This window comes from Canis aureus, chromosome 8 (assembly GCF_053574225.1).
Source record: "Canis aureus isolate CA01 chromosome 8, VMU_Caureus_v.1.0, whole genome shotgun sequence".
NCBI lineage: Eukaryota > Metazoa > Chordata > Mammalia > Carnivora > Canidae > Canis > Canis aureus.
In genome coordinates, this window is record NC_135618.1 from 71,851,704 (window position 1) to 71,879,462 (window position 27,759).

The 27,759-nt window shown below is 44.3% G+C and overlaps 1 protein-coding gene across 2 annotated transcripts; it reads left to right on the forward strand.

Moving 5' to 3' along the window:
- Positions 1-604: 604 nt before the first annotated feature.
- On the forward strand, positions 605-27,715 carry EIF4H (eukaryotic translation initiation factor 4H). Of its 2 annotated transcripts, XM_077908242.1 has the most exons (7): positions 605-763; positions 17,535-17,722; positions 19,486-19,550; positions 19,639-19,735; positions 20,082-20,141; positions 25,271-25,408; positions 25,707-27,715. In XM_077908242.1, exons 1-7 carry the CDS (start codon positions 705-707, stop codon positions 25,844-25,846), a joined length of 747 nt encoding a protein of 248 aa, XP_077764368.1. In that variant the 5' UTR covers positions 605-704; the 3' UTR covers positions 25,847-27,715. The 2 variants fall into 2 exon arrangements, with proteins under 2 accessions (XP_077764368.1, XP_077764369.1); XM_077908243.1 differs by lacking the exon at positions 20,082-20,141.
- The last annotated feature ends 44 nt before the right edge of the window (positions 27,716-27,759 follow it).

The following is a 27,759-nucleotide window of genomic DNA, read 5'->3' on the forward strand; positions in this document are numbered from 1 at the left end:
CTCTTGCTAGTTCGGACACCTACCCGGTCCTCTCAACACGGCCGCCCACCCCCGACACCCACGAGCCAGACGGCGGGGTCGCTCGCACGCCCGGGTCCTCACCCCGTCTGGGCCCTTCGTCCCTGCGCATTCTCAGCGAGTGCCCAGCTGGGGGTGGGGGGGTTGCTTCCTGGAGGAGTTGGCCCTTGCTTAGGCGTAGGCGGGCGACCCCCCGCCCGGGAAGAGGGTGTCGGGGCGGGGCCAAGCGGAGCAGAGCTCCGGGGGCGCTGCCAGGGCTGGAGCGCAGAACGCTGAGCGACCCCGGGGGCCCTGCGCAGCCCCGGGAAGGACAGTCAGGGCGCGCCGAGGGAGGGCGCGGGCCGCGCGCACGGGCGGGGCGGGGCGGGGCGGGGGCGGCGGCGGCGGCGGCGGCGGCGGGCAGCCGCGGGGGAAGCCGGGGGGCCAGCACACAATGGGCGGGCACGCAGGGCTGGGCGCCCGGCCCCCGCCCCGCCGCACCACGTGGGCCGCAGAGCGCGCCGGGCCAGCAGCTGCCCGTCGGCCCAGGCCGGGCGCGGCGCGGCGTACGTGCGCGCGCGCGCGCGTGCGTGCGTGCGATTTGCGATCAGGCGGCGCGGCGGACAGCCCCGGCGGCGGGGCGGGGGGAGTTATATTGCGGGGTCCTTCCTCGCTCACCCTGGTTCCTCTCGGAGCGGAGACGGCAAATGGCGGACTTCGATACCTACGACGATCGGGCCTACAGCAGCTTCGGCGGCGGCAGAGGGTGAGGCGGCGGGGCGCGGGCCCCGGCCGGGCGCGGGGGGCGGGCGGGGGCGGCGGCCTTCCCGCGCTCACCTGGGGCGGCGGGCGGCAGGGGGCCCGGCCGGGCCCGCGGAGGCCTGGGAGAGGCGCCCGGAGGGCCGGGGCCTGGAAATGGCGCGCTCGGGGAGGGGGCGGCGGCGGTTAGTGTCCCCCGCGTCCTGCTCGCGGCGCAGGCCCGTCCCTGGGTCTCCCGCCGCCGCCGCCTTTCGCCGCCGCGTCGTTTCGGCGCCGCCTCGGCCGCAAGGCCAGGCCGCGGTGGCGCTGAGCGCCCGGGAAGACGCGCTCCCGCTCCCGCTCCCTCTCCCGCTCCCAGCCCCCAGCCCCCAGTACGGCAGGGCCCGTGCGAGCATCTGCTGCCGGGCGGAGTGGGGGCCCGGCCCGGTTCCGGCCGCCGGTGGTCCGTCTGCCCTGCGGGCTCCCGCGCTAAGGTCGGGAGGGCGACCGGGGCGTGAGTCCCTGCCCTTCCGTGTGAGGCAGGGATTTGGCGGCTCCAGCCCGGCAATGGTCCGATCCACGCCGGGAGAGGGGGACACCAAGCAAAAGAAAATACATAATAGCTTTTTTTTTTTAATTTTCTTTTTTTTTTTTTTAAATTCCAGTGCGTCTTGGGAGCACCGTGCCTTATTGACAGGTGCTACGTACTAATTTTCCGTCGTTTCTCCTTCCGACCCGGAGAAGGAACCGCGCGCGACTTCGGTTATATACAGACTGTCTATAATCGAGACACCTCATTTAAAAGAGCAATTCTTGACTAATGAATAAGAAGCTTACGGTGTTCAATAGCAGGCATCCGCACTGGGTGTGTGTGTGTGTGTGTTTAATACAAGTTCCCTCACACGGAATTTAGGAGACGGGCTATAAACGTCTTGCTGTTTGTCAAGGACACACTTGGCCATTGTGTACTCTAACAGAAAGGATTACTTTGCCAGGACAACACTACAATAGTACCTACTGAGGTGTCCAGTCTCCTGGGTTGCTATCCCAAAAGTGTCTTTGGTGAAGAATGACCTTTTAATACCTAGGTTTGGGACCGGCTCAAACAAAGGCTTGTTTGGGTGCGGGAATGCACCTAATATTAATGGCACTAGAACGTGGAAGTTGGGGAAGGTGGAGCCACCTGTTATTTCAAAGAATATTTTATTTGCTAATAAAAAAAGGAATAGATGTTGGATGACACGTAAAAGTATTGCCTTTGGGGTAGGTTTCTAGACACCAAATTTGCACTTAAGTCATGTTGACATTTAATAACCAGGATTCTTTTCTTTCTTTCTTTTTTTTTTTTTTTTCCAGTTTCAAGAAACATTTGGAAGTGCCCAGGAAAACTCTTACACGAGTAGTTTGATTTAAGGCAGATTCAAGGAGTTTTAGTTGGTTTGGGACTACAATAAGTTATACTGAATCTGGGGTTTGGAGTTGGTTTTTGTTTTTTTCCTTATTCTGCCTTTTGACAGATTTGCCCCTGTTCTGGTGACTTGAGGTGTTTGAGTCACACTTGTAGTGGATGTCACATTTTGACAGTTGGGATGCCTTGAACAATACCAAGTGGTCAAGATGCTCTTCGTTTCAAACATCAGAAGGCAGATAAATGTTAGTCGTGTCCAGATGTAATCCAAAAACCCGTGTGAGAAAATAGCTAGTCACTCTGCATCTCCTAAGCTTTCTGATAAAAAGTCACTTTACTGTTAAAAATCTTCTGTATCTGACCTTGTTGGAGTTTTCCATTTGACTTCAGATCCGTGTAAAAACTATGTGGGAAATAGGACTCAGATTCCTAAAAGTAGTTCTGTTCTAAAAACCTATTGGTGAATTTGTGTGTTTGTGTAGACTGTCTGGAGTGGGTCCAGAAACTTCACAGAGTACCGCACATGCAATGGAGTGGTCTGGGCCAAAGCTTCCTATCCCAGAGTCCGTGTTAATTTTAATTTCATCAGATATGGAGTTATCAGTTAGTGGTTTCTCTGAAATTTAGCAAGATGGTAGGCTAGTTGATAACCTTTAGTGATAATTTCTACTGTTAGATGAATTATGTTTCCCATCAACAAATGTCTAAGTGTTGTTTGCTTATGCTGAGATACTGTGCTTAGGCATTTTGGAATATTGTCACTTCTGGAAAGCCAGTCTTGCATTGCTGTGTTTGGTATTTTTGTACCAAGAGACCTTCCCTCTAGTCTAAAACACCTTAGCTAAGTAAGAGATCTCAACTCTAAGCCACTTGGGTCATAGACGAAAGGAATAGCAGGTTTGAAATGCAATCATAATCTAAAAATTTGGTTGTAATGATTATGCATTCCGTGCTAGTTTATTTTGTAGTTGTATGTAGTGACCAGTGCTGTTGTCAGTAAGCAGTGTTAAGCGACTGGTTTATCTTCTCGATCTACAGAGGCATGTCCCTGGTAGCCAAAGAGAGACCCTAGGGACTGCATTGTTGCCCCAGAACAAGTCAAATCAGAATTCCAAATTATCTCGTTAATTGTACTAGATCTGGAGTGTTATTTTGTTCTGTGGGTTGCTAAATTTTCTTTCCTGGTTTTATTTATTTTTTTTTTATTTTTAAAAAATTTTTATTTATTAATGATAGTCACAGAGAGAGAGAGAGGCAGAGACACAGGCAGAGGGAGAAGCAGGCTCCATGCAAGAAGAGCCCGATGTGGGATTCGATCCCGGGTCTCCAGGATCGCACCCTGGGCCAAAGGCAGGCGCTAACCTGCTGCGCCACCCAGGGATCCCATCTTTCCTGGTTTTAATTTTTCATTTGGCCATTGGCAATAAACTGGACAGTAACAGTGTTTTGTTTTGTTTTTGTTTTTTTTTTTACATTTCTAACTACAACATGCTTTTGAGTGCTCCACCTAAAACTGTCAATTCTGAGAATCAGATTGGAACTTGGAGGTAACAAGAATTAAGATTGCTGAAAATGGTACCTACTAAAAACTGGTAAAACTACACATTGAAGTATTTTTAAGTTCCAGTTGAGGAGGGGCAATTGGAATTCTAACTTTTGAGTCTTCTAAGGCTTAAGCTTCGCATCTCTGTCTCAATTTCTAAGCATATTTTAAGACTAAAAAGGGGAAAGAAAACAGTGTATAAAAAGAGTAGCTATTTGCACTAATCACGTAGACAAGTATTGAAAAGCTTATTTTAGGGGATCCCTGGGTGGCTCAGCGGTTTAGAGCCTGGCTTTGGCCCAGGGCGCAATCCTGGAGTCCCCGGATCGAGTCCCGCATCAGGCTCCTGGCATGGAGCCTGTTTCTCCCTCCTCCTGTGTCTCTGCCTCTCTCTCTCTCTCTCTCTCTCTCTCTCTCTGTGACTATCATAAATAAATAAAAATAAATAAAATAAGCTTTTTAAAAAAAGATTTATTCATTCATTCATGTGAGAGAGAGAGAGAGAGAGAGAGGCAGAGACACAGGCAGAGGGAGAAGCAGGCTCCATGCACCGGGAGCCCAACGTGGGATTTGATCCCGGGTCTCCAGGATCGCGCCCTGGGCCAAAGGCAGGCGCTAAACCGCTGCGCCACCCAGGGATCCCAAAAAAAGCTTATTTTAAAATCCTGTTTGCCTACCAAGTGATAAGTGGTTTAGGGTTATTATTATTGTCCTCTCCACTCCCTAATTCCCACTTCTTGATTCCAAATCATTATCTTCTATGAAAAAGTGTTATCACAGATACTTGGTTTTACAAAACAAGAGCCTCTGACACAGTTTGGGGAAAAGGCCTAGCTTTGGATTGGAATCAGGCAGACTGGACAGAGGTCCAGTGTCACCTGAGCCTTGATTCATGTATTAGCTGTGTGACCTGGAACAAGTTTCTTTACCTCTGAGCTTCATCCCCCCCCACCCCATGTAAAATAGAAATTCCTCTATAAGGCTATTGAGAGTATTCAGTGAGATGTCTCAAGCATGCAGCACAGTGTCCATTACACTTAATAATTTGTGGATCTTGATTTATATAATATGTTGGTACTTGAAATATTTCCCTTGCATCAGTAAGAGTGGGAAAAGTTCTGTTGAGCTAGCGAGTGAGTTTTTACTTTCTGGGCAATATTTCTAGAGCCAGGTAAGAGAAATCTATTCAGTTTATGGGTATAAAGCATTTTACAAGTAGAGTACTATGTTGTAAATGAATGCTAGTTGAATAATTTGTTCTTGTACGTTACTGGTTTGTTATAATTGTGCTTGGAACATTTAATGTAAATGCTTCTGAAATTTCTAAAAACTATCTTTGCATGTTTCTATTTGAAATTAACCTTTAGTGTTCTGGGAGGACATTATGCAACTTCAAGTAGTCATCCCAGAAACTTGGAACATGTGGAACAATGGTGGGGGTGGGGGGGCAGTCCTAGATCAGTCTCCCATCTTCCAGTTTCCAGCTTCCTCTAGAAATAGAAGAGAGTGTTGGGCAGGAGAGCATGCCAAGCCTCTGTACTTCATTTGTACAGCTGGTTAGACCTGCATACTCAGGCCACTAAATAAGTGATTGCTTGATTTTGATAGAACGTAACAGTAATACCTAAGTTGTCTTTTTTAATTGGATGTCCTTGGTTCTTTGAAGTTTTTTCCCCATGTCATGATTTCTTCTTTCTTTCTTTTCTTTCTTTTCTTTTCTTTCTTTTCTTTTCTTTTCTTTTTTCTTTCTCTTTTCTTTTTTCTTTCTCTTTTCTTTTCTTTTCTTTTTTTCTTTTCTTTCTTTCTAGATTTACCCATTTATTTATTCACGAGAGAGAGAGAGGCAGAGACACAGGAGGAGGGAGAAGCAGGCTCCAGACCGGGAGCCCTACACGGGACCCAATCCCAGGACCCCAGGATTGCGCCCCGGGCCAAAGGCAGGCGCTAAACCGCTGAACCACCAGGGATTCCCAACCGCCCCCCTTGTCATGTTTTCTAAAATGTTCTTGATGGGGCCCTCTGGATATGCTCCAGGATGTTGATACCTCATTGAAAACATGGCACCTCCAGTTGAGCCTTGTATTCCAATATAGGGTACACAGTACCTGTGGGGTACAGGGTACATATTTCAAATGGATTCTTTACTAGTGCATGATCTTGTAACATAATGGGTTGGTTATTGTTGAGTTCTGGAAGTCTTCAAATATTGGCACATTTTGTTTTATCATACAGCATCAAAACTCGTGTTTATTAACATCACCATTGATTTTATCAGAAACATTTCAGGTACAGTGAGGCTGTCAAGCTTATGTTGATGGATACAAGTTTTCTAAAATTTTATTTTTTGTTTAAAAGCCCAGTCTGCATTTTAAAGAAAAGAAAATGTCTGCCTAATACCTAAGTCTGAATAACCATAGTTTGTCAGTTCTTCAGGTGAAAATGGTGTTCCATGAAAAGAATACCTAGTTCAGCTTGTAACTCACTTGCATGAGTGTTTTCCTGGAGATAACCATCACATTTCTGTAAGCCGCAGAAGTGTTTTGCCCCTATTTTGAAACATGGGATAATAAAAAGTGGGTCAAGATTTAAAAAACTAATCATTTTTACTGCTTGGTCAAGGACATTGTTTTTTGTTTTTTGTTTTTTTCTTTTGAAGCTCGCTGGCTTCTTTCTCTCTGTAAATACTGTGTAATGAAGCATGAGTGATAGTACGGTTTGGGTGCCCCTGCCTTGGTTTATGCTGGGGTCAAGTGCAAGACCAGTGCAGGTCACAGGATACAGCCACTAGTTGGACTGTGAGGAACTGTTCAATGCGGAGAGGTGACTCTGGAAGGCAGAGCTAGAACCAAAGGAAGTACACGTTACTGGACTTTTACAGACTGTCTGAAAATCTGAAGGATTGCTCTTTGAGCTAAATAACTTCTTTAATGGAGGAACATCCGCGTGGTCTAGACTAGACCAGAATTTAGCAGTTGCTCGTTTTATGTGACATTTAAAAATAAATCTGAGGTGCTCAGTCGGTTAAGCGTCTGCCTTCTGCTCAGGTCATGATCCTGGGGTTCTGGAATCGAGCCCTGATTCGGGCTCTGGACTCAGTCTGCCTCTTCCTCTGGCCCTCTCTCTGCTTGTGTACTCTTCTTCCTTGCTCTTTCTCTCATGAATAAATAAAATCTTTAAAATAAAAATAAATTAAACATTTTCATACATAAACAGAGACTAGTATATTGAACCCACCTGGCCGTTCCCCGGGTTCATTTTTCTTTTTCAAGTTTTGTGTGGTGTGAGTGGTAAAATATATACATAAAATTTACCACTTTGACCATTTCTTCTTTTTTTCTTTTAGATTTTTCGTTTATTTTAGAGAGTACACATGAGCGGGGAGGGGGGGTGGGAAGTGAGCAGACTCACTGAGCACAGTTCAATGTGAGGCTCCATCTAACAACCCTGAAATCATGACTGGAACCCAAATTGAGTGCGACACTCAGCCAACTGAGCCACCCAGGTATCCCCCGACCATTTCTGAGTGTACAGCTTATGCCCACAGTGACACTCACCATCTTGTGTTGTTGCCGCCACTGTTTCCAGAACTCTTTGATTGTTCCCAAACAGACCCATTAAGCAACTCTTCACTCATTTCCATTCATTAACTTAAACCTTTTTACTGTTCTTTGCGCCTGTCTTCCTCATTGTGGGGAAGGGATAGAATATTTTAAAGCCAATCGCAGCCATCCTGTCATCTGTCTTAAGATATTTTTAATACTTGAGTATGTGTTTCAAACTGATCAAAGGTTTCTTTCTAACCACCAGTTTTTCTATCACCCGGTTCATGTTCAGTTTTGCACAGTTACCTCAAAGATTATTTCATATAGTTGACCTATTTGAATCTGCAAAAAATTTGATTACAGAAAAATTAAAGCAGAAAAGTAGAGTCTCCTATAATGACCCACCTCATGTGCCCATGACCCACTTTTTAAAGTGACCACGTTGGGATCCCTGGGTGGCTCAGCGGTTTAGCACCTGCCTTTGGCCCAGGGCGTGGTCCTGGAGTCCCGGGATCGAGTCCCCGCATCGGGCTCCCTGCATGGAGCCTGCTTCTCCCTCTGCCTGTGTCTCTGTCTCTCTCTCTCTCTCCCTCTCTCTCTATGTCTATCATGAATAAATAAATACATCTTTAAAAAAAAAAAAAGTTACCACGTTTATTTCATCTGTATCTTCTTGTGCCACCTTCCTCCCACATGCTACTGGATTATTTTAAAGCACATCTTAGATGTCACATTTCATTTCATCTGGAAGTACTTTAGTATGCGTTTCAAAGGTACAGACCTAAAAAATGTGACCACAATATTATATCCAAAAACTTCCCCGTAAATATTTTTACTTCTCTAATTAGCTCCTACAGTTTGATGTACAACTGATTTGTTTGAATCAGGACCAGAGTTTGCATATGGCATTTGTTCCATGTGTCCACTAAGTCTCCTGATAAGATTCCTCCTCTCTTTATTGGTTGTTGTTGTTAAGTCAGGGTGTGTGTGTAGCTTTTTTCCAGGTACTTTTAAAGTATTTAGGGATCCCTGGGTGGCGCAGCGGTTTAGCGCCTGCCTTTGGCCCAGAGCGCGATCCTGGAGACCCAGGATCGAATCCCACGTCGGGCTCCTGGTGCGTTGAGCCTGCTTCTCCCTCTGCCTATGTCTCTGCCTCTCTCTCTCTCTGTGTGACTATCATAAATAAATAAAAATTTAAAAAAATAAATAAAGTATTTAATCCAGAGCGCCTGGGTGGCTCAGTCGGTTAAGCATCTGCCTTCAGCTTGGATCATGGTTTCTGGGTTCTGGGATTGAGCCCCACATGGGGTCCTCCACTCCGTGAGGAGTCTGCTTCTCCCTGTGTGTGAGCATGCATGCTTTCTCTCTCAAATAAACAAAATCTTAAAAATAAAGCAGTTAATTCTTGTAACTACCATGTGGAAGGTAGCTATAAGTTAGATTTTGTTAGCAAAAACAATTATTAGTAAATACTGAGTATTCATCTTAATACATACCTGTTTAAATACAAGTAACTTAAGTTTTTATGATTTTTCAAATATTTTTAAGTGAAGTATAACATACGGTGTTATATTTGTGATTTTTCAGATATTAAGTGAAGAAAAGAACTGTTAGCTTTGCATGCCTTTAAATTCTGGGTTTTGACTTTTTTTTTTTTAATTTTTTATTTATTTATGATAGTCACACAGAGAGAGAGAGAGAGAGAGAGAGGCAGAGACACAGGAAGAGAGAGAGGCAGGCTCCATGCACCGGGAGCCTGATGTGGGATTTGATCCTGGGTCTCCAGGATCGCGCCCTGGGCCAAAGGCAGGCGCCAAACCGCTGCGCCACGCAGGGATCCCTAAATTCTGGGTTTTAACTGGTGGTCTATCTGTAGCTGTTTGTGCTTCTCTAAATAATTGAAACTTGTAAGTTATTTGTAGATCATATAAAATTGACCAGCGCATGAAAATGTAAAGTGTTCTTTAAAATGAATTGAAGCTGGGATGCCTGGGTGTCTCAGCACTTGAGCGTCTGCCTTTGGCTCAGAGCGTGATCCCGGGATCTGGGGTCGAGCCCCACATCGGGCTCCTTGTGGGGAGCCTGCTTCTCTCTCTGCCTGTCACTGCCTCTCTGTGTCTTTCATGAATAAATAAAATCTTTTTTAAAAATTAAGATAAGATGAATTGAAGCTGATAGTACCTGGAATGTCAAATCTCAAATAATAGGCATTCTAATTTAGAGAAAAAGAACTCTTGGGTTATAAAGTTCAAAACTAACCCATAGAAATATTTACATCATAGCTTCAAGACAGATGTTTTTTGTGGCAGTACTCTGAGGACCAATAAACAGCTTTAGGTTTAAGTTTTTATTTCCTCTGAAAAATCTGGAACTTTGGATTGAATGACCAATTGCACCATGTGAAATTACTAAATTAATAACCCATTTGTTTGCTTTCATTAATGCATGGGAGTCCAAAATTTTAGTACATTGTGGTAAATGGCCTTTTGCCTAGTAAGAAAGATTTTTTGAAAGACCATGTAAATCAGAAGTCCCCCTTGGGTTTGCTGTTCTCCTATAACAAGGCTTTCAAACTGCCTGTCTTGTTGGTAGATGATGAAATCAATTTATTTTAGGGGTCCTGATGAGCTTTTTTAATGGTGAAATAGAATAAGAGACTAGTGTGTTATATTGTGAGTTTATAGTCTTACTTTTGGGCAAGCTTTTTGTTACTTGTTCATATGCAGTCAGGTAGATATGTGTGTATATGTTTGTAGTCATGATGTTGATCACAGCCAAAAATTTTTTGGAAAAACACTGAAGGACCTAATTGGAGAGGTCATCTAAATACACGTCACCCTCTCTTACATTTTACATTTTTTTGCCAAATAAAATAGCCATATTAGTAGAAGTTGTTTGTGATCCTAAGGTCTTCATTCCTTCTACCCCGCTAAGTACCAGAGACTGTAATAATTCTGAAGACTGAATTCTTGCCTTAGAACTGCTTTGCATGTCCCTGCCAGGTTTCTTTTTAATCCTACAGATGAGATTAGTTTATGAAGAAATCATTCACAGCAGAAAAGAGCTCCCTGAAATAGGGCTTATGAAAAATTCCACCATTGATCCTGCCCCACCCCAGGGTTGATCAGAAACATTGGGGGCTTTCATGCCCATCCTGTAGTTATAAAGGGGTCTAATTGTGAATGCTGATTAGGGGCCTTGGAGACTGCATACATTTAACAGAGGGAGATCTACTTGGAAATGCTTTTAAACCAAGCAGTGTGGGGCTGGTTTTCAAAAAACGTAAGCTACAACTAAAATGTCATGTGATCTTTGGCTCCTGGAACAGAAAAAGGGTGTTAGGGTTAAAAAACTAAGGAAATATGAATAAACTGAACTTTAGTTGAAATTTATTGATACGAGTTCAGTGATTTTTTTTTTTTTAAGATTTTATTTATTCATGAGAGAGAGAGAGGCAGAGACCTAGGCAGAGGGAAAAGCAGGCTCCCCGCAGGAGCTCAATGTGGGACTTGATACCCAGACCTGGGATCACACCCTGAGCTGAAGGTAGATGCTCAACTGCTGAGCTACCCAGGTGTCCCAGGTTCAGTGATTTTAATCAGTGTTTAATAATATGTTAGTAGTAAGATAAATCAGTATATATGAAATGAGGGCTTGACATTTATGAGTTAAACCTTTTTTGCTTATTTTCTAGAAACCAAATAGGTTGCGCGTTATGACCATTACTTTTTAATTTTTTTCATTTTAAGCATGTTCAGTGGACTTTGTTGCTTACTTGCATTTTAATCTTACAAAGGCAGTCTTCTGTTTTTGTTCGTTTGTTTTTAAGCCCAGTGAGGGGCTGGAACTCAAGACTCTGAGATCGAGACTAGAGCTGAGATCAAGAGTCGGGCTCTTAGCCAATTGAGCCACCCAGGCTTGTGATTTTTATATAGGATCCAGCGTGGTGCCACATGTCAATATAATCTATGCTAGTAAGCATTTCTGGATGGCACATGAAAGAGCAGATTTGTTGATCAGCCCTGATGATACTGTGTCCCTAACCTAGAGGTAATAGGAGAACACCTGATGTTGCAAATACCAGAGAAAGGTTAATACTCTGTACTGGATATCTTGGCAGTGGTCTTGAATTTACAGTGGCAGCAACAGGGCTTAAATTCTGTGTAGTTTCTTATGGCACCTAGAAATCTTCATAAAGTCCTTTCTCAGAAAATAGCTTATCGTGAGTCCTTTTTCCTTATCTTTTATTCTTGGGAAGTAAGTCTGGGGCACTTTTTCTCTTGAATCCACTTACTGGATCTAATCCCAGCCCGAATTCTCTCTTCTCTTGCTTTTTTTGTTTTTTGTTTTTTCTAAGATTTATTTATTCATGAGAAAAAGAGGTGGGGGGGAGCAGAGACACAAGCCGAGAGAGAAGCAGACTTCCTGCCGGGAGCCCAACATAGGACTGGATCCCAGGTCTCCAGCATCATGCCCTGGGCCAAAGGCAGACACCCAACCGCTGAGCCACCCAGACGTCCCTCTCTTCTTGTTTCTTTTATTTATTTATTTATTTATTCATTTATTTATTTATTTATTTATTTATCTATTTATTTTTATTAAAGATTATTTATTTATTTATTTATGATTATTTATTTATGATAGACATAGAGAGAGGCAGAGACACAGGCAGAGGAAGAAGCAGACTCCATGCCGAGAGCCCTATGCGGGACTCAATCCCAGGACTCCAGGATTGCGCCCTGGGCCAAAGGCAGGTGCTAAACCGTTGAGCCACCCAGGGATCCCCTCCTCTTGTTTCTTACAACCGCCTCTTCCAGGCTCCTTTCCTCCTTCTGGTCTGTGTATTCGCAGTTACTGTCTGCTTAGGAGTTCAGTGTTTCCCTGTGTGTGTGGGAATGCGGAGTGGAGTGAAATCTTGGTTCCTGGCGGCTCCACCCTGCAGAAACCTGTTCCTGTTACTGTCTTTCGGGTTGTCTGCGCCCTTTGTTTTGGGATGTGGTTTCTCCTTTCCAGAGGAGACCTCTTCAGTTGAATTATCTGCTCCTTAAGGGCAGGGACTGATTCTGAGATGTGAGCCCTCTGTGCCTGTTCTGGCCTTCATAGATACTGCATATATTTAGTTAATTTGAGTGAAGAAAAGTGATTTGTCTCTCAAGGATTTTGGTCACACTTTGAGTTGAAAGTTAGATTTCCTTAGTTACTAAGGATGTAATTTATGACCTTAAAACTCGTATATGTTGTTTTGAAAATTGGCGGGGGCACCGCAGTGGCCTGCTGCCTTGTTCATCTGTTTCTGCCGGTGACCTTGAGCGTGTTTAGACTTCCCTGTAACATTTTAGAATTGTTATTAAACTTTTATAAAGCAGTCAAGATTTATGAGGTGGTTTTATGATCAGTTTTAAACTTTATAAAATAAAGTTTTGAAGTATTTGCGTAGTCACAGACACGAAAACTGAAGCACAGAGGTAATTTGGAAGCAATCCTACACGGGGCTAAGGTGTCAAATGATTCTTCTCTCCCTGTCATTTTTAACCTGTTCTAGAAAGTGCTTTTGTGTAACGTAGCTTGTTCAGTTAGGGGATAGTCCGTATAAACTTTAATGTCACAGTTATCTTAGGACTTTCAGCTCAGGATTTCCTGGCTTGGGGATTTTTTGGTGGACTGCTAACAGGATGTAACATTTTACGACTTGTATGTGTACTCTCTGGTGTGTCTCCCCCACTCTTGGTTCTCAAGTTGCTGGCACACTGGTGACTTCCACTTTCCACTTCTAACTTTGTAACTTTTGGAGCCAGTAAATTTGGAATCTAGGGAGAGGGCCCTGGTCCCACTGCACTGACTGCCCCCACGTCTTCAGTGAACTACCTACTCACTGAAAAGCTAAAACATACTTAAGTCCAGTAGAACTGACTACATCAGATCAGGTGGTATTTAGGATGATTGCGGTGACTCTTGGGAAAGGTATGGAATTGTCAGCCACCAGCTATTTTGTGAGACTTGGGTGAAATGAGCAGGTTAATGGGCTGGGTTAGCTGTTCCCACATTTTTAGCTTTTTTAAAATACTGCTTGCCTGAAATGAGATTCTTCCATCTTCCCAAAGCCCGGGCTGGCTTCTTACCTATTGCATTTTTCTAGCGCCCTGTCATCTAATTAGCACCCTCACCCCGCCGGGGAAGCAGTCCTTATCAAGGCTCCCTGACCTCAACCTTCCCGGGCTTGTATCTAGCATCCTCCAGAAGTTCTCGTGTAAATGTTTGATGCGCTCTTTAAGCAAGCCCTCCATATTCCTGATTCATGGATGTACACCTGCTGGATTTGTCAGCTCTCCATCCTTACCTTTACCTTAGATTAAAAAAAAAAAATCATTGCAGCTCTTTGCCATATGTGTGTGTGTACATAAATACACAAATATGCATGCGTGCATGCTCATAGTTATTCGTATTTTATATGTGCTACTCACTTGTGAGCTGCTTGAGGGCAGAGGACTGTTCCACCAGATGTTTAGTAAATATTGAATACGTGAATTTAAAGTTGTTAAAATTGTTAATTCATCTTGTGTTTTGACAGTTTTGCAAATGCTTATGCTTATACTGTATCTTACATAATCAGTATTCCGTCTCAAAGAGTATCTTACTGAAAATATTTTAACGTTTAGGGGTGCCTGATGTCTTAGTAGGTTAAATGACTGACTCTTGATTTCAGCTCAGCCCATGATCTCAGGGTCATGGGATTGAGCCCCATGGCAGGCTCCTTGCTCAGCAAGCAATCTGCTAGAGATCCCCCCCCCCCCGCCCTGCTTGCCTGTGCATGCTCACGTACTCTCTCTAATAAATAAGTAAATCTTTATAAAATAGTTTAAGGTTATCAAGATAAGAACAATGGTGTTGCAGAGAGTATTGAAGTCAATTTACTAAACTCAGTGGGACAGGGCTGGGGAGTGGGAGCAAGTGGAATGCAGTCCACTTGAAAACAAAACATAGGATTTCTTATCTGCAAGAGGTGGAATTCTGAGTCACTAAACTTAAAAAATTTTAGTCAAGGGGATGCCTGGGTGGCTCAGCGGTTAAGCATCTGCCTTCCGGCCCAGGGTGTGATCCCGGGGTCCTGGGATCGAGCCCCACATCAGGCTCCCTGCATGGAGCCTGCTCCTCCTTCTGCCTGTGTCTCTGCCTCTCTCTGTTTGTCTCTCATGAATAAATAAATAAAATCTTTAAAAAAATTTTTTTTAGTCAAGAATTACGTCATGATTTGGTTATTCGGCTAAAAACATGTCTTAAAGAAGGTTACCTCAGGGGGCAGCCCGGATGACTCAGTGGTTTAGCACCACCTTCGGTCCAGGGCGTGATCCTGGAGACCTGGAGACCTGGAGACCCGGGATCGAGTTCCGCATCGGGCCCCCTGCATGGAGCCTGCTTCTCTCTGCCTGTGTCTCTATGAATGAATTAAAAAAAAAAAATAATAATAATCAGGAGTTTAAAAAAAAAAAGAATGTTACCTCAGGAAAGATGGGGAATCTCTTTCATGATATTTCTAGCAAAATGGGATTAAAAAAACAAATTACTAAAAAAAAAAAAAAACAAATTACTTTCTGTGACTTGTATTGATGCTTGCCCTGCAAAAAGGGTAACTTTGAGCAGATCTTTGTTGTGAGGAGACTTATTTAAAATGAATTTTACGTGTCTATAAAAAGAAACACCACTTCCCTCTTTTGGATTTTTTTTCCTCTCATGTTCTGCAAATATTGGGAACATTTTCAAATCCACAGTGAAGTTGAAAGAATGATAGAGTAGACACTGTTAGAGTCACAAGGCTCACATTTGCCTTATCTTTTTTTTTTTTTAAGATTTTTTTATTTATTCATAGAGACAGAGAGCGAGGCAGAGACACAGGCAGAGGGAGAAGCAGGCATCATACAGAGAGCCTGACGTGGGACTCGATCCAGGGTCTCCAGGATCACACCCTGGGCCGCAGGCAGCGCTAAACTGCTGCGCCACCGCCACCGCGGCTGTCCTATCTTTATAGGTACCTGCACGCGTCCTTTATGCTGAACCCTCTGGGTCTCTCCTGAGAACAGGGCCATTCTGACCACAGTACCAGTTACCACTCCCCAGAAATTAAACATTGATGCAGTGATAGCTGTTCATGCCATATTCTAATTTCTCCATCTGTTTTTTTTCTTTTATAGCTGTTTGTTCCGGGATCAAAGATGATATGTAGCATTAGTTGTCATGTTTCATTGATCCCCCTGCCTTTTTCACGATTTTTGACATATTTGAAGAATCTGTGCCAAAATAGAAGGCACAGTGTAAAAGTTTGTCAGTTAGCGGTTAACATGGTGATGGCCAGGTACATTTTATATTGGTGGTTTTGATGTCCATTGATGAGACTTGCCTGAATCAACCACTGCTGTTTTGGTGGGTACAAGTAGTGATTCTCTTTTTTTTCCATCTTCCTTTTTTTTTTTTTAATTTTTTTGAGAGCACAAGAAGACGCAGAGACGCAGAGGGTGAGGGACAAGCAGATTTCACAAATAGGGGCTCCATCCCAGAACCCTGAGATCACGACCTGAGCCGAAGTCAGAAGCTTAACGAACTGAGCTGCCCAGGCACCCCTAGAGTACTGGTTTTCTATGGACATGATTCCTTTTACATTTATTAGTTGACATTCTTGTTGATATAAAGAAGAGCTCCCCTCCCCAATCATTTGTTCTAACTTATTATTTTTTTAAGATTTTATTTATTTATTCATGAGAGACACAAAGAGAAGCAGAGACAGGCAGAGGGAGAAGCAGGCTTCCTGCAGGGTACCTGATGCAGGACTCGATCCCAGGACCCTGGAATCATGACCTGAGCCAAAGGCAGACACTGAACTACTGAGCCACCCAGGTGCCCCATGTTTTATTTTTTAAAGCAATTTTAAGTTCACAGCAAAATTGATCAGATAATACCAGTTCCTAAGGGTGCCTGCATGGCTCTGTCACTTGAGTCTCCAACTCTTGGTTTCCCCACAGGTCATGATCTCAGGGTCATAAGATCAAGCCGTGTGTGAAGTCTGCTTCTCTTCTCTCTCTCTCTGCCCCTCACCCCCACTCACTAGATCTCATTTGCTCTCAAATCAGTCAGTCTTTGGGGAAAAAAAGAAAATGCAATTCCCATATTTGCCCTGCCATCACACACACACAGGGCCACAGATGGCCCTGCTGTCAACACCCCACAGCAGAGCAGTACATTTGTTACAGTCCGTGAACCTACACTGACATTGTCATCACCCAGAGTCCATATTTTACATTAGGGTTCACTGTTGGTATACATATTCTGTGGATTCTGACAAATGTGTAGTGGCCCCAATTTATTTCTTAATTATCTATAAAACATTGTGAACCTTGAGTTATAGGTGTGATGATGATAATGTTACTTCCCTGTGTGTACTGTGCTTCAGTCAGTGTTTAGGGGCCTTATATTTGTTATTTCTCAGTAACTCAAGCTCTGTATTAATATTAACCCAATTTTACAAATAAATAAAGCTTAGAGAAGTTGAGTAACTCATAGGGTAGAGTGAGTTGGTGACAGCTGGGGTTCAAACCAGAACCTGTACAAATTAGCAATGAGATGTGGTAGAGTCAGTTTCTGTCCTGCTTTTGCCACTTTTGAGCCTCATAACCATAGACACATAACCACTTATTATAGGGGAGGTTGCTATTGAGGATTAAGTGGATTAGGTAATACGCATTTGAGGACCGGTGAAGTGTGCATGGGCAGTGGTGGAAGGTAGTATGTACATGGTACTTGCTGTATAAAATCTAAAATTTTTATTCGAGCATTTGTATTATCCACAGTGTGACAGTAGCAAGAAGCAGGTGTGTTACGAATGGGTTAAACTTCAGCAGCTTTACAAATCCTTTCTGAATACAGTGTGCTAACTCTGGACAGTCCATTTCCACATGTATTAGGATGATCATGTGTGAAGAAGGAGGGTGTTTTCTAAGGTTTTAGGATATAAATCTTTTGCAGGTAGTGAATCTAAGTAAATAGAATGTAACCAGTTTTGCAAGGAGGGTATGTCCTACTTGGATTTGAATTTCCAGGGAAATGAATATTTATATAGATTGTGTTTCGGTGGACATTTCTGTCACCAAAACCTAGGCACCCTGGTCAGGAATGATAGTTTGGAAGACTTGATAATTTCAAGGTGTTATTGTGTCTTCAAGTGGAATGATTCACATGGGTGGTGTGGCTGAGTGGAAGACCATTTCCTCGTTCCTGCTCCGAGGCAAGTAGACTTGAATCCTGTCTGTTTCCCCTCCAGGTCCCGCGGCAGTGCTGGTGGCCATGGCTCCCGCAGCCAGAAGGAGCTGCCCACAGAACCCCCCTACACAGCGTATGTAGGAAATCTACCTTTTAATACAGTTCAGGGCGACATAGATGCTATCTTTAAGGATCTCAGCATAAGGAGTGTGCGGCTAGTCAGAGACAAAGACACAGACAAATTTAAAGGTGAGTTTGGGGGTGTTCTTTGTACCAATGTAGAGGGAGCATTGAAACCAAAATGTTAGGGAACCAGAGAGCTCCAGTTATGAAAGTGTTCTAAATATTTGCCTGTCGTAGCTGAAATAAACAGGCCTTTAGCTCATAGTCTTTCAGTTCTACTTGGGGAAGAAATGTCTACACATTATCTGGTTTGTAGAAATACACAGTATATATATGACCGAGTAAATCTTTTTGCCTGACCTAGCTATCTTGTCTCACCAGTAAGGGAGTTCCCTGAGAGGGGAATGAACAGATAAAATTGAGGACTTTGCAGGTGCATTTCACCTTGGCCCGACTCCTAGCATATTTCTTTATAGTTTTCCTGTAATCTAGGTATTTGTGTGGAATAAAAAGAAAACCTAATAAATATTGTCACTCTACATTTGTGGCTTTGGAGCATGTGTGTTTGGGAAAGGTGAGGAGTGGTATGAGAAGTGGAAGTTTCACTCCTCTGAATAGTTTTGCAAATAGGTGGTACTTTTATCATTTTGAAAGTTTTTTTTTGGCTTTAGAACCTGAAGCCTTGTTTTAAGTGCCCAAACAATGAAAACAAATGTATCCATTCTATTGTGAAAGTAAGCCCCAGCCAGTATCCCTCCCTGAGGCACCAGGAGTGCCTGGCTTCAGGGGAAATGGGTGGGGGAGGCCAGCCTTTGGGCTGAGTCTGTAGAAGCAAGTTTTAGTTTGTCTACTGGAGGGTCATCCTCAGTTTCAGCAACTCAGGAAGGGTGAGATGGGTGAGTGGGCTTTTGTGGCCTCTTTGAACTTGCAAAGTGGTTTCCTCAAGTACTCCAGACATTGAATCCACTTGCAGGGAAGGTGGAGACTCTCCAGCTAAGCAATGCGTTCTTTAAGTAGTTAATGAGTAGATGGTGAGCAGGACGAGTTTGGACCCAAGCCTACAGAGCACTTGCGGTCTAGTGGGCTTTGAAGGTGAAGTGTAATCATCACACAGGATAGGGATATACAGGGTGGAAGGGTGTTGGCATGGGGTGCAGTATGAGCGTATTGGGGCAGCGGGGATGCTTAACCTGGATTTAGACACCAGGTGGCAAGGACAGACCATGGAAAGTGTGTTGGAGGTAGAGGGAGAAGCTAATGCAAAGGTTGGAGGTGAGAGAAGGTGTGGTTTCCTCTGCCTGGGAATGTGCTCCCGGGCCTTTGTCAGAATCTGGCATCAGGGGCACAGATTGTGGGTAACACGTGTTTGGACCTAGGCCATCTGTCTTTTAACTAGCATCCCAAAGAGGATGCCCTTGTTACTGAGGGTATATTTCTTAGTTTTATAAAGCAGATTTTATACCAACTACCTGAGTACTAAGTAGTAGGCACCTTCAGCCTATTCCTCCAAAGCATGTTTGGTATTGAATGTGAAATCTGTCTTTAAGCCCCTGTTGTGTTATATTAAAGTTACTCAAAAGTCAGTCCTGACAGCTCTTCAATGACTCAGGAAAGGTTTGAATATTATGGTTAAAATTCATAAAAAGAAACCTGTAAAAACGGAGCTGCCAAATATCTCAATGCCTGTTTGGCTCTTTCTGACAGAATATAATTGAGAGGGAGGAATGCCAGTCAGGTATTTTGTATTTATCCGAAAGTGCAATCTCACTTTTAGGCTCTACTAGTCTAGTGTCCCCTAGATACAAGAGTTGGGAAATGGACCCGACAGGAATCCCACCATGTCTTCACCTAGAATTCCTTGAGGAAATTGGGGTTTGTTTCTCTTACAGGATTCTGCTATGTAGAATTTGATGAGGTGGATTCCCTTAAGGAAGCCTTGACATACGATGGTGCAGTAAGTATCTTCAGGTTTTCTGTGTCATGTTAGAAGTTGAGATGTTTTTTTCCTGCCAATACTTACACTATTTTCCCCTTATCATTAGCTGTTGGGTGATCGGTCACTTCGTGTGGACATTGCAGAAGGCAGAAAACAAGATAAAGGTGGCTTTGGATTCAGGAAAGGTGGACCAGATGACAGAGGTGATTGGTTCTTCTAAAATTGAACATAAACTTGCTGTAGCCCACTGATTACAACTCTTGAAGGTTACTAGTAAAACTATCTTACAGGTCTGATAGGTTTTTGTGAGTTTTTAAACACATGTAAAAATCTTGAGAATGGATGGTGCTTCTGCAAGCCTGGAGGGTTTTTTGGTTTGTTGTTTGGGTTTTTTGGTTTTTCAGGGTTTTTTTCTGTGGCAGCAAGAACTCTTATAATTCCGGTGAACTTCTCATCACATGAGTTGTCCATCTTCCCACTGAATTTTTCCATGTTTGTGCAGCAAGGTAATGGTACAACCTCAACTTTATCTTTCTTGTGTATCCTCAGGAATGGGTGGCCCTGGAGAATCTAGAGGTGGATGGGATTCCCGGGATGACTTCAATTCCGGTATCAGCATTTAGAATATTGCCACTTAACCTTTTTCAGTGGCCTTGCTGCTGTTGTACGTTTGTTGTGAGTAGCCCGCCCGGCCGGACCGCTCCATTAGCTCATTCCACAGATGAAACTTTCCCAAAAGGTCCCCAGGCATGCACCAAGCCTCTATTAGAACCTGAGTGTTTGGAGTAGGACTTGAGAGGTTCCCCACTGGGCAGGGTAGACTGATCCTCCATCTTGTCTTACCTTGCCTTGGCCTACAGTTATCATCCAGGCCTTGGTCTCAGGAATCCCCTTGGCAGCGCTAGGGTGCATGGTACAAATAGAAGCTCTGCTACTTCTAGAAATAGCGTGGAGGTTTTGGAAGCTTACAGAAAGCTTTGTCACTTTAGTTCTTGGTGACTCCCTCTTGCATGGTTGAAGTCCTGGTGACCAGGGTTTTTTTTTCTTGAAGGGCATGGAACTCCCATCCCTTCATGGTGGACATGATCCACTTGACTATTCCTTTTCTTAACCTACCAAGACAGGCTGTCAGGTGCCTCTCTGTCTTAACATAGGAGATCAGTTTGCGTGTCAGGCCTCTGCTTTGAAGGGTCGGTCTCCTACTAAACATTTTTTAATCTTTTTTTTTTTTTTTAATTTTTATTTATTTATGATAGTCACAGAGAGAGAAAGAGAGAGAGGCAGAGACATAGGCAGAGGGAGAAGCAGGCTCCATGCACCGGAAGCCCGATGTGGGATTCGATCCCGGGTCTCCAGGATCGCGCCCTGGGCCAAGGGCAGGCGCCAAACAGCTGTGCCACCCAGGGATCCCTCTTTTTTTTTTTTTTTTTAATAAAAGTAATTCACATATGCAATAAAAATATCAGTTGTAACAGAAAGGTGAAAAAATGAAAAACAAATGTTTTCTTCAGACTCTGCACTCCCCACTATATAAGATGGTGCCATCAGCGCCCCCACCCACTATCATCCTCCCCCCACACCCCATCAAACCAAATTCAGCATAAAGTATTTGAGTATTTGGTAAGTATTGGAAGAAGTAGGACAAGCTGTTGTAGATCAGAATTATTAAAAATTCCTTTCAGCACTAATCTAGCTAAACAGATGACTGCTTATATCTGTTGAATAACTTAATTCCTAAAAGTCCTCTAGCCAATCAGAAATGAGCTTATTCATAAAAGTACAGTATGATCCAGTAAACCTGTAATTTTATGTATAAGCTAGTCTCTGATTGAAACATGCAACAAATGTCTTCTCAGTCAGTCCAGGTGCAGCCCTTAGTGGCCTGATGAATAGTGGTCTTGAACCTGCTGGTTTTGAATTCCTGGGACTGGAGGAATACACAAGCTGTGGCTCTGGATATGTGGAGGTTACCTAAGGACCTGCTTCCTTAGCTTGGGCTTGTACTCTTCTGGAACAGAGAACACAGCCAGAGGCCTCCTCAACACCCGCCAGTTTCAGCGTCAACTGCAGTGTTTGGGGGGTATCTGAAACCCAAAGTGCCCACATGGAGTAATGCCTATATGTGTTATTTGTGAAAATAGATCTTTTCTGTTCTTCAAAGAATGATGCTTTGTTTTTTACTTAAGATTTTACTTATTCATGAGAGAGGCAGAGACACAGGCAGAGGGAAAAGCAGGCTCTGTACAGGGAGCCCAATGTGGGACTCTATCCCAAGAGTCCAGGATCACGCCCTAAGCTGAAGGCAGATGCTCAACTACTGAGCCACCCAGGTGTCCCAGAATGATACTGTTTTTAAGATGATACATGCTCATTGTAAAAAAAAAAAAAAAAAGACAACTTAGAAGATTCTCATGAGGAGTGTGCCTCCCAAAAATCTGTCTTCAGACTTTGTTTTGTTTTTTTTTTAAAGTTTTATGTATTTGTTCATGAGAGACACAGAGAGAGAGAGGCAGAGACCAAGGGAGAAGTAGGCTCCCCATAGGAAGCCCAATGCAAGACTTGATCCTGGCGTTCTGGGATGCCCTGAGCCAAAGGCAGATGCTCAACTGCGAGCCACCCAGGTGTCCCATCTTCAGACTTAATTAAAAGATACTGACTAATGTCATGCCTTGCTTTTCCCTCGTCATCTTCCCCTGCTCCTATCACAAGCAGTTTGGGAATGGGGCTGTTACTTGCTCTTAACATGCACTGGGTATTTTTCCTCCATTAGACTGTCTCCTGCCACCTGGACAAAGCAGCAGTTGTCTTTATCTGCCTTGTCAGTGTGAGTGTGACCTGCTTACTGGTACACACTGGTAGCAAGAATTATGTGCACAGGGGAAGTGACTTCCATGTTCACGTGGGAAGATATGCTTCCCAGTTTATTGGGGGGGGGGATATGTCAGGTTAAATGTTTGAATACCAGGCAAGCTTATTTAATAAACAGTGTGAGCTCTGATTCAAAAGATTCTGTAAAGAATCTTCGATCTGACTCTGCGCGTCCTAGTGTATTTTCCCCAACTCAGTGCTTCTCTTGGCCTGAATGTTTTTGAAATTGTTTTCATTACTTGTTTTGTTAAAATTGATGTTGTCCAGCTCTTTTTGTGATACAACATACCAGATACAACGTAACTTGATCTCTTCCCAAATTCCTTGGCCACCCTTAAAGAACAGAAAAATAACATCCTTGCAAACAGAATCATTCTCCGTATCCAAGGGAGTTAAGTTTAAAAGTACTGGGAACAGGGATCCCTGGGTGGCGCAGCGGTTTGGCGCCTGCCTTTGGCCCAGGGCGCGATCCTGGAGACCCGGGATCGAGTCCCACATCGGGCTCCTGGTGCATGGAGCCTGCTTCTCCCTCTGCCTGTGTCTCTGCCTCTCTCTCTCTCTCTGTGTGTGACTATCATAAATAAATTAAAAAAAAAAAAAAATTACTGGGAACACCTGATAACCAGACACCAAACCATTGCTCCTGGGGAGACAACAAGGTCGGATTCCTGAGAATCTCTGGTCATAGCATTTTTGTCAGCCAGGCAGGCAGTGCATACCTTCTTGTATGGATTTCTGTTTAAAGACACCTTAGTTCATATATACTGTTGATTCACCTGACCATGAACTCATGGCCAGCAGCACTAGAACTCTGCCCGAATGGAGCTTACCTAACTCGTACTTTCTCTGTGAGGCACAAGACCACCTTCTTGCACTTATACCAGACAACTCTTTGGCGCTCTGTTCCGAGGAAAAGCACAAAAGAGCAGAAACCTGGCACTGAATAGATTGAAAAGACATTTGTTTATGGTCTGAGCAAGAAGGCCGAGGGTTGCTTCATTTGACCTCAGCTGTAAAATGTGCATTTCAGGCAGCTCCCATCTTCCACCGCTCTATGCATGTCTAGAAAAGCAGAAGTGCCAAAAGTATTGGTTTTAGGGTCGCATTCAAATGCTAGCTAGTAGACCTATTGGCAAATATGAAATCTACAAGTAATGGGGATAAGACCACATCTAGAATATTCCTCCAGCTCAGGATTTTTTTTTTTTTTTTTTTTTTTTTTAATTCATGAGAGACACAGAAAGAGGCAGAGACATAGGCAGAGGGAGAAGCAGGCTCCATGCAGGGAGCCTGATGTGGGACTTGATCCTGGAACTCCAGGATCACACCCTGGGCTGAAGGCAGACACTCAACCACTGAGCCACCCAGGCATTCCCTCAGGATTCTAAATAGAGTTACGTTCCTCAGAAGCTTTAAGCAATGGCACCATCCTTAGAGTGAAAGTAGCCCTTTGAGGGCTGAGAGGGAGTAGGCTCATTTGTTTGATTACATTTTTGTCAAAGTTTTGACCGAATGTGAACTCTAACTTCAATGGTCTATACTGTTAAAAGGCTAATAATTAATTAGCTCAGACCCCCCCTCAATGAAAGTCTTTCAGTAAAAAGGAAGCTAAAGAAAAAAGCTTCAGGGCCCGTGGGGGGCTCAGTCGGTTGGAATGTATGCCTCCAGTTGGTGTCATGATCATCTTGGGTCCTGGGATTGAGCCCTGCATCGGGCTCTCTGCTGTGGAAAATCTGCTTCTCCCTCTCCCCCCACCCCCATTTGTGTTCTCTCTCATTCTCCCCCTCTCAAAATCTTTTTATTTTTTTAAAGATCTATTTATTTATTTGTTCATGATAGACATGGGGAGGGAGAGAGAGAGAGGCAGAGACACAGGCAGAGGGAGAAGCAGGCTCCATGCCGGGAGCCCAACACAGGACCCGATCCTGGGACTCCATCCCGGGACTCCAGGATCGTGCCCTGGGCCAGAGGCAGGTGCTAAACCGCTGAGCCACCCAGGGATCCCCTCAAAATCTTTTTTTTTTTTTTAAAAGGAGGGACACCTGGGTGGCTCAGCAGTTAAGCATCTGCCTTTGGCCCAGGGCGTGATCCTGGATCCCAGGATCGAGTCCCACGTCGGGCTCCCAGCATAGAGCCTGCTTCTCCCTCTGCCTGTCTCTGCTTCTCTGTGTGTATGTGTCTCGTGAATAAATAATCTTTTAAAAAAAAATAAAAAAGGAAAGAAAACTTAGGCTTCTTAAAACCTATGGAGAAAATCATCTACACACGAGCATCATAATACTCTTAGCACTCATAATGAGGCACAGCTTACTTTGGTAACTATTTTAGCAGAGACCCTGGGAACAAGGAGAAGCACTTCCTCTGGAAGAGGTGGCATATATTGGGAGTGAGTCCAGCTCCGTAACTACTTTTGTTTACAGCACAGGTGCTTAACTTTTAGAGTGATCTGCACCTGACACACAGCAGAAAAACAGATGATGGGGTGTTACCCAGAGGTGGCGGCGTGTTTAAACTTCGGGTTTGTCTTTAACAATCAGAGGTTTATATTAGAAGACAAAATAAAATGGGCTTTGAGGATTTTTATTTTATTGTAAGCCTTATTAGATTATAGTCTTAGGTGATTTTCCTCCCACTTTTCCTGCAAGCTAAGGTTTAAACAACTTTTTTTTTTAACCTAAAAACTGTTAAAAATACGTTATAACTGAAAATTACCCAACATGTTCACATTGGACTCCTTTCAGTACACTTTATTTTCCAAAATTTCTGATGTCGGACAGACTGAATTTCTAATCAAACCATCTACACCAGCTGCACTGTCAGCTTTGAGACAGGAGCTTAAAAAGTAATCCAGTGTCCTCTTCCTTCTTTAGGCTTCAGGGATGACTTCTTAGGAGGCAGGGGAGGGAGTCGCCCAGGTGACCGGCGAACAGGCCCCCCAATGGGGAGTCGGTTCAGAGATGGCCCTCCCCTTCGAGGTTCCAATATGGACTTCAGAGAACCAACAGAAGGTATGGCACTATTTTGTCAGCAGAGGGTATCTTGTCCTGGTACTCTGGCTGTACCCCCGCACACACAAGGCTTCTTAGGCCATGGACAGTGGCCTCTGTGGACCACCTCTTAGTCTTAAATAGTAAGCTTACCTTCTTACCTCTTAATAGAAGGTTTGGGGATAGGGTAGATCTTCAAGGCGGGCATGTTGGTTAGAAAGCGGGCTGGGTTGTAGGGGCTGCCCTCCATTTGGTCATTTTGCCTGGATGGGGAAGGTGGTCCATTCTTTATAAACCACCGTTGGTTTTTCTCCCACAGAGGAAAGAGCACAGAGGCCACGGCTCCAACTGAAGCCTCGAACAGTTGCAACGCCCCTCAATCAAGTAGCCAATCCCAACTCTGCTATCTTCGGGGGAGCCAGGCCCAGAGAGGAAGTCGTTCACAAGGAGCAAGAATGAGCTTGCGGTTGGGAGGGAATGGGGTGTGGGGGAGTTAGCTCGAGACCACAGCCTGGCCAGCCCCTTGGGCTGGCAGTCCTGCATCCACCATTCCTGCGCCTGACCTTTGTCCTCCTTTCTTACAACGGAAACACAGCTTGTGAGCGCATGTCAGCAGTTAACAAGTGGTTTTTAGTACATTCTTGGCTTTGCTGAACCTATCTAGTGCCTGTTTCGTGCTTTTTTTTTTTTTTTTTTTTCTGCCATTCCTTTCGCCTTTTCCTTCTGTCTTTTCTCCTTCCTGCTTCTTGTTTCTTTCCAGTACATGAGTGTCTCCTGAGGGACAAAGCAGTCACCCATGGGCGTTCTCTGGATGGAGGTGCTGCTCCATTTTTCTCCTTTGCTTTCTCTCTTTACTTTAGAGCACTGGCCAGACCCAGGTGTTTCTTTGATTTTTCTCAGCGCTTCTCTTCTAACCTGCATGTAGAGTTCTGTATTGCTGTGGCTTCCATGGGGAGGGGGAAAAAGATGAAGAGAAAAAAAAAAAAAAAAAAACAGGAAAGAAATCACAAATTGGGTAGCATCTTTATTCCGCTGTGATCAACATACAGAATTTAAGGCACCTTGTTTTCAAAACAAGAGTAAAATACCTGTTGATCCTTGCAAATTCCTTCCTATTCCTATTTATAAGCAGCCTTGTCTCTGTTACTCCTGCCCAGAACGGACTTTTCAAGCAGAAGAGGCTCTCAATTCAAACATGGAACCCAAAAGAAGGGGATAGGGGTGTGGAGTGTCGGTGAGGAACTTGGATCAGGCCAGCTGAGCACATTGCTGTGTTCACACCCGCCAGTGTCCCAGGCTGCTCCCCTCCTCCCTGGCAGTAGTAGACGTGCCTCTGGCCGGCTAGACACAGAACCTCCATCTGCTATCCCTCCTGCTGGCCAGGGTGCTGTGGGGGCACTGATGGGTGGCCGTGGCAGAGCCGTGCCAGGGCTGCACTGCCCCTCCTCAGATCCCCGCCGTGCGTGGGTCCCACCTCTCTCCCTTGAATTTGTCTCTCCCCCCGGTGTAATAGTGAGATACTGTGCTTCCCACCTTCCCTGAGTTTTATAATGAAAATGGGCCTAAAATCTGGCACTTTATTGTTTCACTTAATGAATTGAGGATTCTACTATGCAGGACTGTCCAGAACCTTCAGATAGCTGGTAGGTGGCTGTCTGTCACTGAGTCTCCTCTTTGGGACAAAGTTTCTTGATCCCACACACACTGTGTTCGGCACTTGGCCAGGGGCCCGGCAATGTGCTGGGCCTTTGCCTTTGAGCTGGAACACACCTGTATGTGAACAACTTCCAGTTCCGCAGCACTGAGCCCTGCTCCTCCCCTTGGGAGCAGCTTGGGGCCTGCCAGCAGCTAGAGCCTGGGGAAGAGACCCTGGTGACCAGGGGCCACGGGGTAGCCCGGCCTGGGCGGCACACTGGGCTGCGGCAGTGCTTGTCACCAGCTGGCTGCCTCGGCTTCTCTTACCGTGTCTTTGTCCTAAGGTCTCAGCAATTACAGAACTCTCTCCCCTCCTTCCTTTCCCCCTGCCACCTCTGCTTCTGAAATAAGAACCATTTGTGTGACACCAATACTTAACTTAAGAAAGACATGCATTATGTGGTTGTAATCAAACCTGATGCTTTCAGATGACCTACTTACATCTTCAATGTGGAAAAGATTAAGAACAAAACAAAATCATCTAAACTTCTGGGCCATCCAGTTGACTTTTAAAACGTAAGAATGGAATTCCAAACACTTAACACATTCAGCTATATGACAGAAAGTAAATCTATGGATATGGTATTTTGTGAATGATCTTTTAAATAAAAGAAAACCTTACGTAATATTTAATGCTTGTCCTTATTTTTGAGTTCTTTTTACCTGCCCTCATGTGG